We start from the raw sequence: 15,569 nt of genomic DNA on the forward strand, positions 1-15,569 counted from the left end.
CTGCAGTGGCGGGCGGGCGGGGTGGATGTGATGACAGCTGGTAGCACCTGTCTTAAATGCCATCGTCCGACACCTCAGTTTAACCCTAATCAAAGGTGCTGCTCTGTTAGTCGAGGGGATGAGGGGCTGTTTAAACCCCCCATCCCTAATGAGTGTTTCTTCCCACAGCACATCTGGCTTTAGCTTTAATCATTGCGAGTCTGAGCAACGTTGACAAGATGTTTGCACGGAATACAGCAGGTTGACTGCAAGAGCTTCTTTGAGGGTAATAATGTGGAAAGATGAAAAATGTAATTAAGAAAAAAATGATTAAGGGAGAATACATTTTAAAAAAAACCCAGGGAGAATATATAAAAAAAAAAAAAAACTCCAGAAGATCACATTCTGTACGTACTATATTTTTCTTTTTTAATTGTAGCTGCAACAGGATTCCGTTTCTCCTCCATCACTTTTCCTTCTACTTACATACATCAAATATGGAACAATGCAGTGGAGCAAAAAGATTTATTGATCCAACTGATGAGACCGAAACAAACATTACATTCACAGTGATGTACAACTATTTCACAGTAACTCATTTCCAAGGGTTCATCTGACAAACAAACAAACAAACAAACAAACAAACAAACAAACAAACAAACAAACAAACAAACCAATCCGATAGAAGTTCCGGAAGCCGTTTGAGAGGAACATAAAGATCAAGGAAAGTAAATAAGCAGCTGGGAGGGATTTGGCTTCCAACAGCCATGGCATGCTTATGCTGGACTTGTGTAACATTCTCCTGGAATATAAAATGTGCTATTTGCTTGAATTTGTGATTCTTTGTCATGCATTTTCGTTCCCTCGCATGTTGCATCTTTTGCAAGGGATGTTGGGGACAGATGGCTAAGTGGTTCTTTTAAACATATGCCCCGAGAGCATCCTGCAAAATGCAGAAATCAAGCAGCAGAACCGGCTGACGTTAAATATGCCGTCACGCCACAGCCGAGAGATAAGTCAAGGATGGGCAGCCTTTGTGACGTAATGCCATTTCTGGCATGCGACTTTTCCAGGTGACAGGCGGTGGGTGGGTGGGTGGGTTGGCTGGCTGGGTGCAACACATGGGATGAGATGTCACTCTAAATAAAGGTCTATTTACTCAGCGCTCAACAACTGAAAGCACGTGAGTGCCAGGAAGCTCTGTCCTCTTTTTGCAGCTCCAAAATGAAACAAACAAAATATGCAGGAGACTATTTTCAAAGAACATAGGAAGTGGACATTTGAAGTGATGGTGTTTCTGAAATGTGGCAAGTACCTCCTTTTGCCTTAATAAAGTATTTTTCTTATCACTTTGGTCAAGGTTTTCAACGGCCAGTCCAATTTAGAATCATTACATTTTTTTCTATGAATAAAGTACCCGCACAAATTTAAAGTAAGGCTGAGGGTGATGTTGCTGTTGTTGCTGCTGCTGCTGCTGCTGCTGCTGCTGTTGCTGCTGTTGCTGCTGTTGCTGCTGCTGCTGCTGCTGCTGGTGGTGTTGCTGTTGCTGTTGCTGTTGCTGCTGCTGTTGCTGCTGCTGCTGGTGGTGCTGCTGCTGCTGGTGCTGGTGCTGCTGCTGCTGCATAAGCAGCTCAAATACAGTGAGGGAGCACAAGCAATTAGAAAATGTGAACGTTTGATTTTTTGATGGCAATGTAATTGAGCGCTGTTTGCGTACAGCTAAGACATTTGGATGACATTTGAAGTGTTTGGCCCATTCCTTTCTTTCTTTTGCAAGACAGTTAACAAGTTCCAAACTGTTTTGAACAAGCATTCTGGTGTGTCTAAGTGGCTCTTTGACGTTCTCGCAAACACGCAGCAAAGGTGTTTTGCTTTCCACTCAACATGTTTGGGTTAATCCTTTCGGGGTTTATCTTTCCAGCACAGGCATATTGTGACTAAACATATTTTGGTGTTTGTGAGAAATGGCGATTAGTTGCATGAGCAAATTTGGGGTTGGGCCATCTTTCCCAAGCATTTATACACACGGGAGCCATTTCACAAGTGCCATGTGTGTGTGTTTATTCAGGTGTCCACTTGGAAGTCAAAAGAGAATGCAGGCCAAAGGAGGGCAACGGCCAAAGGATCGCAGCATACTATTGCCATTTCACTCTGCAGCTCCTGCCTGCTTTGCCTCTTATTCGGTTAACATTTGGTCGTGACCCGTTCATTGACGCCGCCGCCTCCTTATCCGGATGTCACATTTCAATTTACAAAAGACCACTGGACTTGATTTTTAGACTCTTGTTTCCACCGCTCTTTCATTTGACCTTTAATGAAGTGTAGAAAATAGGCAAAGTTATTGCAAAGTAGTCACACAGTAAGAATTGCAACTTCATTGTGGAGCAGGTTTCATGTTTGATTTGCAGACAGTAGACTTGAACAAAGAAAGGACACTTGTTTCACTACCTTGGGAGTTTGCATCGGACATGCGATCGTTTTAAGTGCTGACTTTGATGGTAACACAAGGTGATTTGGCAGCTACGTTTTAAAGCCGAAGAGAAAGTTTCTCTGTGCAACTCGGAGACGGGAAACTTACAGATCGACAGAGACGTATCTCCCATGGGTGCTTCAAAATAGATTATAATTGAAAGGAAGCTCTTCAAATAAACATGCTCTCTCACAGTGATATAAATACACCATAAATAGATCCACCAAAGTATCATCCGAATGTCAAAAACCCGAGTGTAAGTCTACCCCGAGGAATGAGATCCTCAAGTGAGTAAATACACAGCAGTCGGCTCTGTCATAGATAGATAGATAGATAGATAGATAGATAGATAGACAGACAGACAGACAGACAGACAGACAGACAGACAGACAGACAGACAGACAGACAGACAGACAGACAGACAGACAGACAGACAGACAGACAGACAGACAGACAGACAGACAGATAGATAGATAGATAGATAGATAGATAGATAGATAGATAGATAGATAGATAGATAGATAGATAGATAGATAGATAGATAGATAGATAGATAGATAGATAGATAGATAGATAGATAGATAGATAGATAGATAGGGGGCTCCTTCTTCCATGCACGATTGAAATATATATATATACTATACATAATGTTGTGTAAATGTTGATTCATTAGGTTGGAGAAAGCAATGGTTTCCAACTGATGACACGCACAGTATGCTGATCAACACAGGCTGTCTAAAAATACCCGATGCTAAACATTTCATTCTTTTTTCCCCCTGTAGAGTTTCCTCTGTCATGTCGAGTTAGAGTTTACTGCACAATTACCGCACGATATGTGCTCAATGGAGCTGCTGCGGCAGGAAAGAAAATCTGAAGACACTCTCTTTCCATTTGGCTTCATACAAATACATCTACGTATTGCCCCCATGTAGCAAGAAACTTAAATGCGCCACTTTCATGGGATTGATGGTGAAATATTCAGCGATACATTGCATTTTCTGAAGCGCTATTCCTCACGAGGGTCATGGGTGGGTGTGTTGGAAGGCGAAAAAAAAAAAAAAAGAGGGAACAGTATGAATAAATACAAAAATCCAAGGAAATAAAGTAGCTCAGAGAACACAGATGTACTTACCGTCTGCTACTCACCTTGAGGCAAATTCACCTTGGACAAGGTGAAAAATGTTATGATATGGAAATTACAAGCAGAGATTCCCTTCAGGCTGGATGGAGCCGACCGAGGCCATCCTTCATCAAGAGCCCAAGAGCACATTTGGATCACAGCAAGATGACATCAGGCCCTCAGTCTGCTCCCAACACAACTTTTAACGTGATTTGAAAGGTGCTTTTGTGAGCCTACACCAAAAATACAACCCCATGACAAAGTTACCATTATTCCATGATTTAAGAGCAATACTTTGGCATAAAATCCAAGTGAGGTCCAATCACGGCGGACGGAGCCAAATATGCCTTGCTTGCCTGAACGTTGTTTTGAACAACTTCCAAAGCGGGAACCCAGAGAAGGTGACGGAAGCAGCGCCCCGTGCAACGCCAACAAAGCCTGCCACAGTAAGCACACATACAGCTAGCTACGTGTTGTCTGTGTATACGTGGAAATGTGTGGACCTGGGAACGTGTGCTAAGTTTGTAGACGTAAACTTTTCCCATCTCATGCGCATCGTGACTGCAGTACATGGGCGCTGCCACTAGGAAGAGGTCACTCTGCGCGTCGCCGTCCACGTCCATTGACAACAACACGCTGCCAAAGTAAGAACCCATCTGAGGAACACACACACGCACGCACACACCAAATGGCCCCAATGGCACGATTTCCTCGGACTCTGATGACGACGTCCCGTTTGGGGGCGGAGTCGGACCTGCTCTCCCACGAGCGCCTGCAGGACCTTGACGTTTGCACGGGGATCCAAGGTGAAGACGACAACCTTGCCGGTGTGGTTGAACCTGGGCGCTCCCGCAAGCAGCACCTCCGAGCCGTGCCAGCCCACCAGTGACCCCAGAGAGTACCCTGCGGAAGGTGGCGGCGTCAGCGCCGGACAGCCGCTCGCGTGGCCACTGTCGCGTTGTACCTACCGAAATAGGCGGCGTGGTTTCGGAGCTCCTCGGGGAACTGGTCACCGTACGCCGACAGGTCGGGAAGGAGACTTCCGCCGCCACGCGAGTTGCGCTTGAGCACAGCGCCGTTCCAGTCGTACGCGCCCACCGCGCCCAGCAGAAGGCCGTCCTGTGTGGAAAACACGCGCCTTTAACATTCGCCATGCTGGTGGCCCCAATCCATAGGAGCCCCGAGTGACCAATCGGGTGTTTGTCCATATGCGGCCTGACATTGGCTGGTGACCACTATTGTTTTTCGAGATGTGCTGCGCCATTGACTGGCGAGTGTTTTTTTTTTTTCTCTGTCTGTCCTGCAATTGCAGGGCGCCGGTAGGGATGGCTGGATGGATGGATGGATGGCTGGATGGCTGGATGGATGGATGGATGGATGGATGGATGGATGGATGGATGGATGGGGCAATGTCGATTGCCATCCAACGGGAAGCAGACGGCAATGACGTGAAGTTTCTGTTGTAGGGGTCGCTAGGAAAAGTGCGAAAGGAATGTTCTGGAGCGATGGAGCAGGATGACAAACGTTCCGCTCGGCTCACACACGCCGGGAGCACGTCCAACATCTGCTTTCCACGTCGGCGCTCGCCTTGACCGATTCCACGTGCGTGATACCCTACACCCTCCCCTCCAGTGAGCGGCAAACTCAGGAATCTTTCGGCCGTTGCCGTGGAGACGCTTCATTCCAGTGCGCACGGCTGCGTCCAGGAAACGTCTGGATTGTCGCCCGGAACCTGTCACTTTGCCTCCCAGACAGACAGACGCGTCGCACCGGTATGCAGGAACTAACATTAGCAGTGGATTTGGCTTTTGGGCGAAGTTACGCAACCTGGTGGATGTTGCAATCCATCATAGCATACGCATCGGAACTCACCTGCAGGAGGTGCGAGGAGAATCCTGCTTGCGCCATCTGCAGGCCGAAGCCTCGACCCAGCCCGTCGCCTCCTGATCAACACAAGAGCGGCTGCTGAGGGCGGAGACACGCCGGCGTTCATCTGCTCACTTTCGTTCACCGCTTACCTTCAAGTGAGAAGATTCGCTCTCCCAGCGCGTCCACGATGTCCTTGAGCGCCGCCTCGTCCGTCACGTTGAAGAAGTGATCCTGGTCCGGGTCGCTGGCGATGAAGCGGATCTCCTTCAGGAATGCCGACGGGTCGATGCCGCGGCGGTTGTAGTAGCCCAGAACCTCAAAACAAGAAAGTGCCACCATGTTGGAAGTCACACAGGAAGTGCTTCTGCATTGGCAAACACACGGAAAGTGCGAGCATGGTGGAAGACACACAGGAGGTGCTGTCGCTTTTGATTGTGTTGTGTTTCTGTGTGTGTAACTGCCCGCCCACATGTTGATGTTGCGCATCTGTTGTTGCGTTACGACGATGATGATGATGATGTTGCGTTTATAGTGTGCTGAGGTGTTTGGATTGACTGTTTTGTCTCGGGGCCTCACCGCGATGGCGTACATGGTGACGTTGTCGCGTTTGCAGCGTGTGACGGCGTCATCGAGCTGAGGACTGTCGTGAGATTCTCCGTCTGTGATTACCACCAAAACTTTGTGAGCACCGGGACGGCCGCCGCGCTTGAATGCCTGTGACCTGAGCGACGATAACACGCACGCACGCACAAATACACAGATGGTACACAACACGCAAAGAGACGCAACGTGATGTGCAAGGAGAGTAACGAACCCGGCCATGTTGATGGCTAACGCCGTGCGGGTCTCCTCCCCTCCTCGTTGTCTAATGTCAGCGACCGCCTGCAGGACCTCATCCATTGTCTGGTGCTCACCCAGGCGGAACTCGTGAACCACCCTGGAGCCATACTGCACCACACCAACCTGTGCGGCCACAGGCCCGTGTTATGGTAACAGAAAAGACCAAAGTGCATGGAGGACGGGGAGACGAGACCAAGACAAGGAGCACGAGGAAGAAGGGGAAGGACAGGGGGAATGATGATGAGAAGAATGAGAATGATGAGAAGGAAGGTCCGGGATGACGGGGTGGGCGGGCAAACAAAGAGGATGGACAAGGAGGATGGACAAGGAGGATGGACAAGGAGGTTGACCTGCGTCTGCCCGGGGCCGATGTTAACCTTGCGCAGAATGTTGACCAGGAAGTCTGTGACATCCGTCCATGGGTAGATGGAGTTGGAGCCGTCCACCAGCATCACCAGGTCCACAAAGGTCTCGCACCCTGACTCGCACCAGACGGACGTGTAAAAATGCCGAAAAACAGACACCGCACGGAGACCAACACACCCATACGCACTTACTCTGGAATGCGGGCGTGACAGTTTCCAGCGTTTGGAAGCCGGCTCCCACGTGAGTGCAGACTCCCGATGTGTACACGGAGCTCCCGCACTCATGAGACCAGCGCGGGCCGCACGTCTGACCACACAAACGTGTCACCATGTGGTGTGCCATGTTGCATCATCGCGGGATAGCATCTTGCCAATTCACCACGTCAGAATGATTGGTTTTGATCATGGTAGCGTGTCATCGATGGTGCGTTAGCACCTTCGGTGATATTCCGTTCCAGTGACCAAACGGTCATTTTGTGGAGGAAGGACGTGGGACAAGACAGTTCAAAAGAGGACGGTCTGAAGATTGACCAGCTTGGTGTGTCCAAACTACGTGTGAATTTTTCTCAAGAATTTCTTTATAGCCCGTGACTAATACCGGTCCTCGGACCGGTGGCTGCAGACCGTTGTAGTAGGGACCGAAAACCAGATGACAAGAAATACCGATGTATCGTAGAATAAGTATGTCTCGTATAATAAGCCCTATACCGACCCGGCCGGGGAACATCATTGTTGTTCCTGAGAAACCAACATAGTGAGAGGAGGGTTACCGTGGAACTTACCACAAAGCTTCCGTCCTTGTGATCAGCGGTGAGCGTCATTCCCAACCTCATCCCGCTTTTACGCGGCGCTAGCACGTTGTCCACGGATACGTTTCCTGCTCATGTGACATCGAGTCAACAAATGGTAGGATAAGCGGCAGATCTACGGGCCCCGCGGGGCCTGTTGCTCACCCAGGTGCAGGCGGCTGCAGGCGCTGCCCGAGTTCAAAGCGCTTTGGTCGTCCATGGGACACCTGAAGACGTCACCTGTCTGCTGGTCGTCCGTCCAGGCCAGGGGGGCGCCCACCAGGAGCCTGCACACACGTGCACACACTGATCAAGTGAGGAGGTCGTTGGTTGTGTGCGTGTGTGGCATTGTATGCATGCATACATGCATGCATGCATGCATGCATACGTGTTTGCATTTGTTTGCATGTGTGTCAAAGTCAGAGTCTGTTTTATTGTCAATTTCTTCACATGTCAAGACGTGTGTGTATGTGTATTCCCGAAAATGGGTGTGAGTCAGACACCGCATCTCATCATTAAGGACAATTAGGCCCATTAAGGACAATTAGTTCTGGTCGCTTTACCTGTTTACTCATAAAAGTGGCGCTTGTTGTCCCACGACGCACTGCGGGGCATCGCCGCCCTTCCCGTCACACTAAACACTATCAGGGGGAGACAAAGAAGAAGAAGAAGAAGGTGACCACGTGGAGTACGCGCAGGTCCTCTTATTGAGTCCAGCTGTCTGTCTGTCTGTCTGTCTGTCTGTCAAGGAATTTCCCTTGGCGGGAGAGCAACATTCCCTGCCGGGATGTCAGCCGAAAGAAGAATACAATGGTAACGGGGGGGGAGAAAAAGACAGACGAGAGCCACGACGGCTAAAATCTGGAAAACGCAGACGAGACGACGAGGAGAAGAAAAAGGAGAAGAGGTGCCGGGTGCTCCTCACCACTGTCGTCCTTGCGCGCTGTATTGTCGTAACGTGTAGCCGAAGTGGCTCTCCTCCCAGCCTCGGAAGATTTGCGCTCGCCTGGTGTCCAGGTTAAAGCACGCGCACGGCCCTGCCGCCGGCCGAAGACACGAGACGAGCACAAACATACAACAACAACATAAACACAAGTTGAACGCCATCACGTGTTTGTTCTGAACAGAAAGTAAATCCAATTGGAGTTCTGGTTGCCATGACATGTATTTGTGTGTGTATGTGTCCTAGAAAATGTGAAATGGAGGCTTTTAGGGAAATTCCAAGGTGAATCCAAAATACACTAGAGCGGCGGTGCCTGGAGATACGAGTTGAGCCAACTTTTGGAGATGAGAATAACAATAATATTTCTGCTGCAACTTGCCAGCGCAAACAGAAGCTAGGAGCGCTGCGGCGGGGCAGCTTGACAGCCATGGTTCAGCAATAGAAAAACGATTGAAAGTTTGGAATCGGTCGGCCGGCAGAAGCTGAATTGGAATGGTTTGAATTGGTCAAAAGAAGTGCAAACATTGAAGAGGAAAATCCAAATAAATCCTCATTTTTAAATGTTGTGGGGGGTAAAATCCAGACTTTTTGGCACGTGGCAATTTCAAAGAGGAGCGATGGAAATGGGAAATGTTGAATGTGCCGTTGGAAATGAAAGTGAAGTGAAAAATGTCAACTTGTAAAAAGCTTGGATCTTTTTCAAACACTAAAGAATTGTACCCTGGATGACGTGCAGGTTTGAATATTTGGAAATTGGAATCGAGCATATCGGATGAGAAATGTGCAAGGACGTGCACGTTAAAAATAAAATGGAATCAAATGAAGCATGTGAAAGTGTGGAGGCATCATTTTTCCATTAAAAGCAAAGAGGGTGTGTTTTGGACGTTTTCAGGTGAGGCTGGTTTATAATCATCTAATGGTGAGTGAGGTATAATTTTCCCAATTAAAAGCAAAGTGGGTGTGTTTGGGCTGTTTTCAGTGCAGGTGGACAAAGGCCAAGTGGCAAACAATGTTCCGGCCAAAGGTTAAAGTAATCACTCACTGATGTTAATTGCAGGTTGGATCCCAGGCAGGGATGCTTTTATGTTGAACTCAAATTATGTAGGCTGGTTGGTTTGGGTGGGTGGCTTAAATACAGAGACCAATTTCACCACACCCAGATGTGTGTGCGTGTGACAATCATTGAGTCTTGACCTTTTTCTTTTTTTTAGTTGAGGGCTAATAGAGGGGCTTGATTGCTTAGGGTTACTTTGACTTTGCCGATCTTTACGTATTTTGTGTCATCACGCGTTTTCTTTTCTTCAGGTGCTACTGCTCAATCAAAACATTCCTCTTGCAGGTGGAAATGGACCCGTGACGCTGCAGATATTACAAGACTCAATAATATGCACAATTGTAAACCATTTGATTCTCAGGATAAACCAAAACGTTCGATTGACCTGACCTGTGCTTTTCCAACTTTTGCCACCTCACGTAGCACCTCACAAAGAACGGAGCTCTCCAAGTAGCGTCATCATGAGCGACACAAGTGTCCTTTTCTTGCAAATGAGGTGATTCTTTCTGAGCATAACACTGTCTTTGGGATTGCAAGCCTCTGTAACACGGCACGCTCGCCGACCATTTTTGTCCTTCGCTTTTGAAACGTACCATGAGTTTGGTGTCTGGTCGTGATTCATTCATTCGTCATGTGATTTGCTTTTGTACAGCAATTTGGTTCGACTTGACTTGTGTGCTACACCGTGAAGTGGTATACTTGAAAGTTCAATTCAACTCAACCATAAAACGGCAAATGAAAATAAAAATCGCGGCAGAGTGAACGATTCAAGATTGATTTGTGCGGATGGAGCGGGCAAAGTTTGCCATTTTGGTTTGAAGGGAAATTTCCTCAAATTCTTCCAATTCTTTTCGAAAAAAATAAGCCTTTTCAACAGCAGAAGTCACACTGATGGATGGCATGTATGTCATTTGTTTGGAGTTCATGCATTGTACTTTGAACAAGGTGATGTTCATGCACGGCTCATTTTGTGCACCAGTAGAAAACATTGATGTCTTGAGTTTGAAAACAAGAATTTTATTTTTCACGAGAGAGGGGTTCGGTGAATGCGCATACCTCTAACAAGGCGAAGGACCACTCTTCTAGGGCGTGTACCTGCAAATTCCAAGCTACTGACTCAACACGTGTTGACATTAAAGTTGACTTCCTTGACTCCAATTGAAAGGAAAAAGAATCCACTGATTGGCATAATGAAGCAATTAGAATGACTTCTTTAACTGCAAAAACAGTCGTTTGCTCCACCCTGTCAGCAACTAAATAAATTTGCCACCATCTCCAACTCAAACGTCACTTCTCCACGGAGAGACACACGCAGCTTTCCTCTAGCACGTAAGTCACCGATGCACGCATGATTGTTGCAGGATGAGGGATTGAAATGCATTGGGAAAATGAAGGGGGTAAAAAAAAACAACAACGACAATAATAAATAGATGTTATAGCTTCACAGGCTAAAAGGGTTAGGTACCAAGGCCATGAAGACATTTGGAAAAATCTCCGAGTGTTGAGTGAAAGTTGTCATCAAATTGCTTGTTTTTCTTTGCATCCTTTTCAGTCATCCCAATCCTTTGGTAAATCTTCACCGAGAAAAGATAGTAAGGCCTATCCGCCGCTGGAATTTGACCGATTCTCCTCGTTTGGACCGAGCGCTTTTTGTCTTTCCGGCAACAAGATGCAGAAGCTCATTCTTCTGGCAGGTAAGGCGCACCATTGCAAAGCTTCCTGGTAGCCTTGACCCTTGTGACTAAGTGTGTCAATCAATTCCTTTCAAGGTCTATTGGCAGTCAGCGCTCACTTGGGTAAGTTGACGTCACGGAATCATTTGCAGAGCGATTCTTGACAGAATTGTATCATCCTCTCGATTATTGGCAGATGGGAGCAAATGTGCTGCGCTTGTTCCACTTCTGCTTTATTGCTAGCGATTTTGCTCTTTCAGGTGCTGCACAAAAGAGACTGGTGTGCGTCTATCAGGAAACCTCGGCTCGAGTTGACCAGAACCCCTTTCACATTGAGACTGACATTGATGCACACCTGTGCACGCACCTCATCTTTAGCTCCGTCAAGCCTACGAACTTTATCGTAAGCTTGGATCGGTTGGACAAAAAAGTTCAAGCCTTCAACAAGCTAAAGATCAGGTCAGACTTTGAGCACTTTTTTCTTTATGAATATGTTGAAGAATAACATGGTATCTTGTTTGTTCCAACAGCAATACCGAGCTTAAAACCTTTCTTGAAGTCAATCTGACCATGGCCGACAGCGCGATGTAAGTCACAAAACAAATGGAACAAATTTAGACCCCATGTTTTGGCAGTTTTGCCAAATAAGAGTTGTTGTTTGGCGTTTTGCTAAATAAGAATTGTTGTTTGGCGTTTTGCTTTGGCTTACGAGCGCAAATATTGAACAATGCATCACAATACCAGTTTTAGGACACTAGCTGCTAGCTGAAGTTTACTCCAAAGGTAAACCTAAAAGAAAGACAGATGCACTTTCAAAGACCCACATACATACACTCACTTCCCTAGATGACCTTAATGCAAACAAAGTACAAAAACGTGTTAGCATTGCTAGCTGTTGTTGGAAGCATTGGATATTTGACCAAAAACACTGGGCATGCTGACAGACAATGACAACACTCCCACATACATCTTCTTTATCCACTGCATAGAATGACTAATTGTGCATCTTACAAGACATTTAGAGTAGGTGAAGAAGCAGCACTCTTTTTTTGTTTGTGTTTGCGTGACTGTTTTATACTGCCTCCGTGTGGAGGAGCAGTGCAATGAAATGAATTTCGTTATTAAATCATAACGTTAACAATGCATGACGTGAAAATAGTACGTTCAGCTAATCTATAATTTTAGAAAGCACAATATTATCATGATATCATTATCATATTCCAAACAAACATGTTTGTGTTTGAGGGCATTCCATTGGTTGGTGGCATGAGTGTAGTCATGGAACAAATTCAGATCAAGGAGGCAGGGTACATATTTCCCGATTGGAAGCACGCAACAACAAAGGTGCTGTTCTTCAAAAGAGCTTTTCCCCCCCACAGATTCTTAGAAGAAAACAGACAGACTTTGATCGCGTCTATAATGGAGATCATGAATGCTGAGAACTTTGATGGTGTAAACGTCTTGTGGGTGTACGGCCAACTCAGTCAACCAGGCGACGAGCAAAGATTCACACTTCTCATGAAGGTCAGATCTTGAAACGATGAGGAAATTTGCGTTGTGTTTGCCGAAGACTTGACAATGGCATTTTCCTGAACAGGAATTGAGGGACCAGCTGGCGCCGCAAGGAAAACTGCTCACTGCAAGCGTCTCTGGTGTGATTGCCGACATTGGAAATAGTTATGAAATCTTTGAGCTTTCCAGGTAAACACAAATATTGTTTGGCAGCTTTGTTGAAAGACGAGCAATAACCCGTACGTGTGTGTCTTACACACAGAATCGTCGACTTCTTTAATGTGATGACCTTTGAAGTTGACCTAGGAATTCCACCAGAATTTCCCAATGCGGTAAGTAAGCACCATGATGGATTTTGTACATGATTTTTTTTTCTTTCCGCCACTTTGAATGAATCCAAAGATGCTTCTCCTTCAATTGGCCTTTTAGCTTATGTGGCAAGCAGCTAATAAATGGAGAGCGGGCTATAATTTGTATAAACCCGGCCCAACCGTGATTTCTCTTCTCCGGTACATGAAGGTTTGTTGTCGTGTTTTAGGAAGCTGCAATGCAGCACTTTGTTACTGCGGGAGCACTAGCAATACAGCTCAACATGGGAATAGCGACGTATGGCATTGGGCAGGATCCTGATGTATGGGCCAAATATGAGGTAACATTTGACACTATGAATCATCCCAACCACTGAGAAGACATGATGTCAAGATGTCAATCTGACTTGCAGGTGTGCCAGGACAACCCAATAGGCGTTTCGATTGACAGTGACGCGACCATTATTGCCAAGGTAGTCAATTATCAGAAGATTTCTTCTGTCCCTCACTAAGTGGTTCATGTTTTTACTGTGGCCCACTCAGGTTGACTACATCAAAACTAAAGGCTTTGGAGGAGTCTATGTCAAGTCTCTGGACCTGGACGACTTCAACGGCAACTACTGCAAGCAAGGGGACTATCCTGTCATCCAGCTAATCAAAGCATGCTGTGTAGAAGAAAGCTTCCCTTAGTAGGATGGAGTGCACCGTGGTGAGGGGACCCTAACCCTCCCCTCATGGTGACGGGACCCACCCCCTCACGGCGAAGGGACAATCCCCCCCCCCCCCCGTCATATTACGTAGCTTTCGACACAGGTGAATAGTTTGATTTCACCCTAAAAACAAGGGTCTTGCTATCTATCCCTCCCTGTCCCTGTCCCTGTCCCTGTCCCGTTTGGTGGTCATGACCTCATCAGCTTTTTGTGTGGACGGAAATTCAATAAAATGTCAGTTGACAACAACGTTTTGACTCCTGTTATGGCAAGTGCAAAAGCAGGCACATAGAAATGAATACAAAAGTTGACTAATCCCGACAACACGTAGAATAAGCGTCGATGACCGTGTGTACGCCTGTATTAATGGTGCTCCAGTCGTGATTGGCCGATTTCCATGGCAAAGAAGCATCAATGCCTTTCATTGCCAATCACAAATACTGATCGAGCAGCAGCAGCCTTTAGACAACTGGAGAGCGGCCAGTGTGCAGTGCCTCCACATGTTACGCAGCATAGCAGCAACTGAATGATAACATACTGGATGATTGTGCATTTTCTACAATGTCAATTGGAAATTAGGCCTATGACAAAAGAATGGATTCATTCAAAAAAAAAAAACAGATTCAGCAATTATCAACCAAATGATTGGTGAGCAGCTCTAAATGTGAACACACGTGCAGCTCATCGAAATGTGTCCAAATCCTAAACGTGTGTCCTCCAGGCCAAAGATGAAATGGACCAGCTTGATTGTTATCAGCGCAAAAGCTAGCATCTGTAATACTACGGTATGGTATGGTACATATGCTATCTGCTGAAAAGTAAATACAGGTTCTGCCCATATCCAAGCAGATGTCCCTGCTTATTCCAGCAAGACAATGCCAAGCCACATTCGGCACAGTGTGGTTTCCTAGTAAAAGAATGAAAGTACCAGAGGGACCTGCCTGCAGTCCATCCAGACCCATTCAACAAAGCACAATATATGACGACGAGAGAGACTCCGGGCTGCTGAGCCATTCAAGTTGTACATCAAGTTAGACGAGCAAAGAATTCTACAATCAGTGTCCTTGTTTCCCAAAGGCTAATTGTGTGATGTTCAAAGTAAAGGATGGGAGCAGGCATCAAGTTGAAAATAAGTCATGAAATACCTTCTCCTTTTTAATGTATTAGTCAATCGAACTTGAACGTGTATATGGAGTGATGGTATCACCATGACAACAGTGGCGTGTTGTCACCTGGCAGAAGGCCCCAGGTGGAGATGATGAAGAAGAAGAAGAAGACGCGTAAAGAATCCATCCGAGTCCTCTGAGAGATCAGAAAGCAGATGTCCGATTCAAAGTTGCGAAGGGAAGATGTGAATGGCTACATTTGCCCCACAGCCCTTTTATGTGCAGTGGGCGGGGCCAGGCCTGTCTACAAACTTCCTGGCCCTGTACCTTCCTTCCCCTTTTCTGCCAGAGCAGGAAGTGTGCGCTCCACATGTCAACATGTGTGTTAATAATTCCTGGCACAACCGCCCTCCCCACACACACATACACACGCACACACACACACACGCACGCACACACACACGCACACACACACACACACACACACACATACATAGACACGCACGCACACACACACACACACACACACACGCCTGTCGAATGTAAGTCAAAGCGATCAGGCAGATACGGATAGCGTTCTCCCTTTCTTCTAAGTCTATCATCCATCCATCGCCATTGCATCCCTTTTCTTCTCCTCATGCATTAAAGTCGAATTCTCCGCCAGTCCTGCCATAACCCCGTGTTCGTCTAAGTGAAAGCGATAGGGCAGATCCGCATCGCGTGTGGGAATGACTACGGTCGGTGTTCAGTGAAAATAGACTGATAATATATTCATTGAGGCTCAGGCACAAGGAGTCCTCAGTCAGAAATAGGAAGACAACGGAAGGAAAAA

At 46.7% G+C, this 15,569-nt stretch overlaps 3 protein-coding genes across 4 annotated transcripts; 2 read left to right on the plus strand and 1 right to left on the minus strand.

Moving 5' to 3' along the window:
- Positions 1–3,748: 3,748 nt before the first annotated feature.
- Positions 3,749–15,125, minus strand: LOC119116398 (integrin alpha-11-like). The gene is made up of 15 exons (XM_037241723.1): positions 14,864–15,125; positions 8,357–8,468; positions 7,597–7,718; positions 7,426–7,520; positions 6,836–6,950; positions 6,629–6,756; positions 6,253–6,401; positions 6,015–6,159; positions 5,588–5,753; positions 5,442–5,512; positions 4,538–4,688; positions 4,324–4,472; positions 4,073–4,225; positions 3,947–4,007; positions 3,749–3,753 (listed from the first exon to the last, which is right to left on the minus strand). Exons 1-15 carry the CDS (start codon positions 14,922–14,924, stop codon positions 3,749–3,751), a joined length of 1,683 nt encoding a protein of 560 aa, XP_037097618.1. The 5' UTR covers positions 14,925–15,125.
- Positions 10,648–11,707, plus strand: LOC119116565 (oviduct-specific glycoprotein-like). 2 transcript variants are annotated; one of them, XM_037242028.1, is made up of 5 exons: positions 10,648–10,757; positions 11,018–11,122; positions 11,198–11,224; positions 11,356–11,560; positions 11,632–11,707. In XM_037242028.1, exons 2-5 carry the CDS (start codon positions 11,098–11,100, stop codon positions 11,690–11,692), a joined length of 318 nt encoding a protein of 105 aa, XP_037097923.1. In that variant the 5' UTR covers positions 10,648–10,757; positions 11,018–11,097; the 3' UTR covers positions 11,693–11,707. The 2 variants fall into 2 exon arrangements, with proteins under 2 accessions (XP_037097923.1, XP_037097924.1); XM_037242029.1 differs by having other exon boundaries at positions 11,362–11,560.
- LOC119116564 (acidic mammalian chitinase-like) lies at positions 12,455–13,881 on the plus strand. Its single transcript, XM_037242027.1, has 6 exons — positions 12,455–12,625; positions 12,699–12,802; positions 12,876–12,945; positions 13,152–13,262; positions 13,335–13,394; positions 13,465–13,881. The coding sequence occupies exons 1-6, from the start codon at positions 12,521–12,523 to the stop codon at positions 13,609–13,611; spliced, it is 597 nt and encodes a 198-aa protein (XP_037097922.1). The 5' UTR covers positions 12,455–12,520; the 3' UTR covers positions 13,612–13,881.
- Positions 15,126–15,569: the final 444 nt, after the last annotated feature.

Source organism: Syngnathus acus, chromosome 22, assembly GCF_901709675.1.
Source record: "Syngnathus acus chromosome 22, fSynAcu1.2, whole genome shotgun sequence".
NCBI classification, from domain to species: Eukaryota; Metazoa; Chordata; class Actinopteri; order Syngnathiformes; family Syngnathidae; genus Syngnathus; species Syngnathus acus.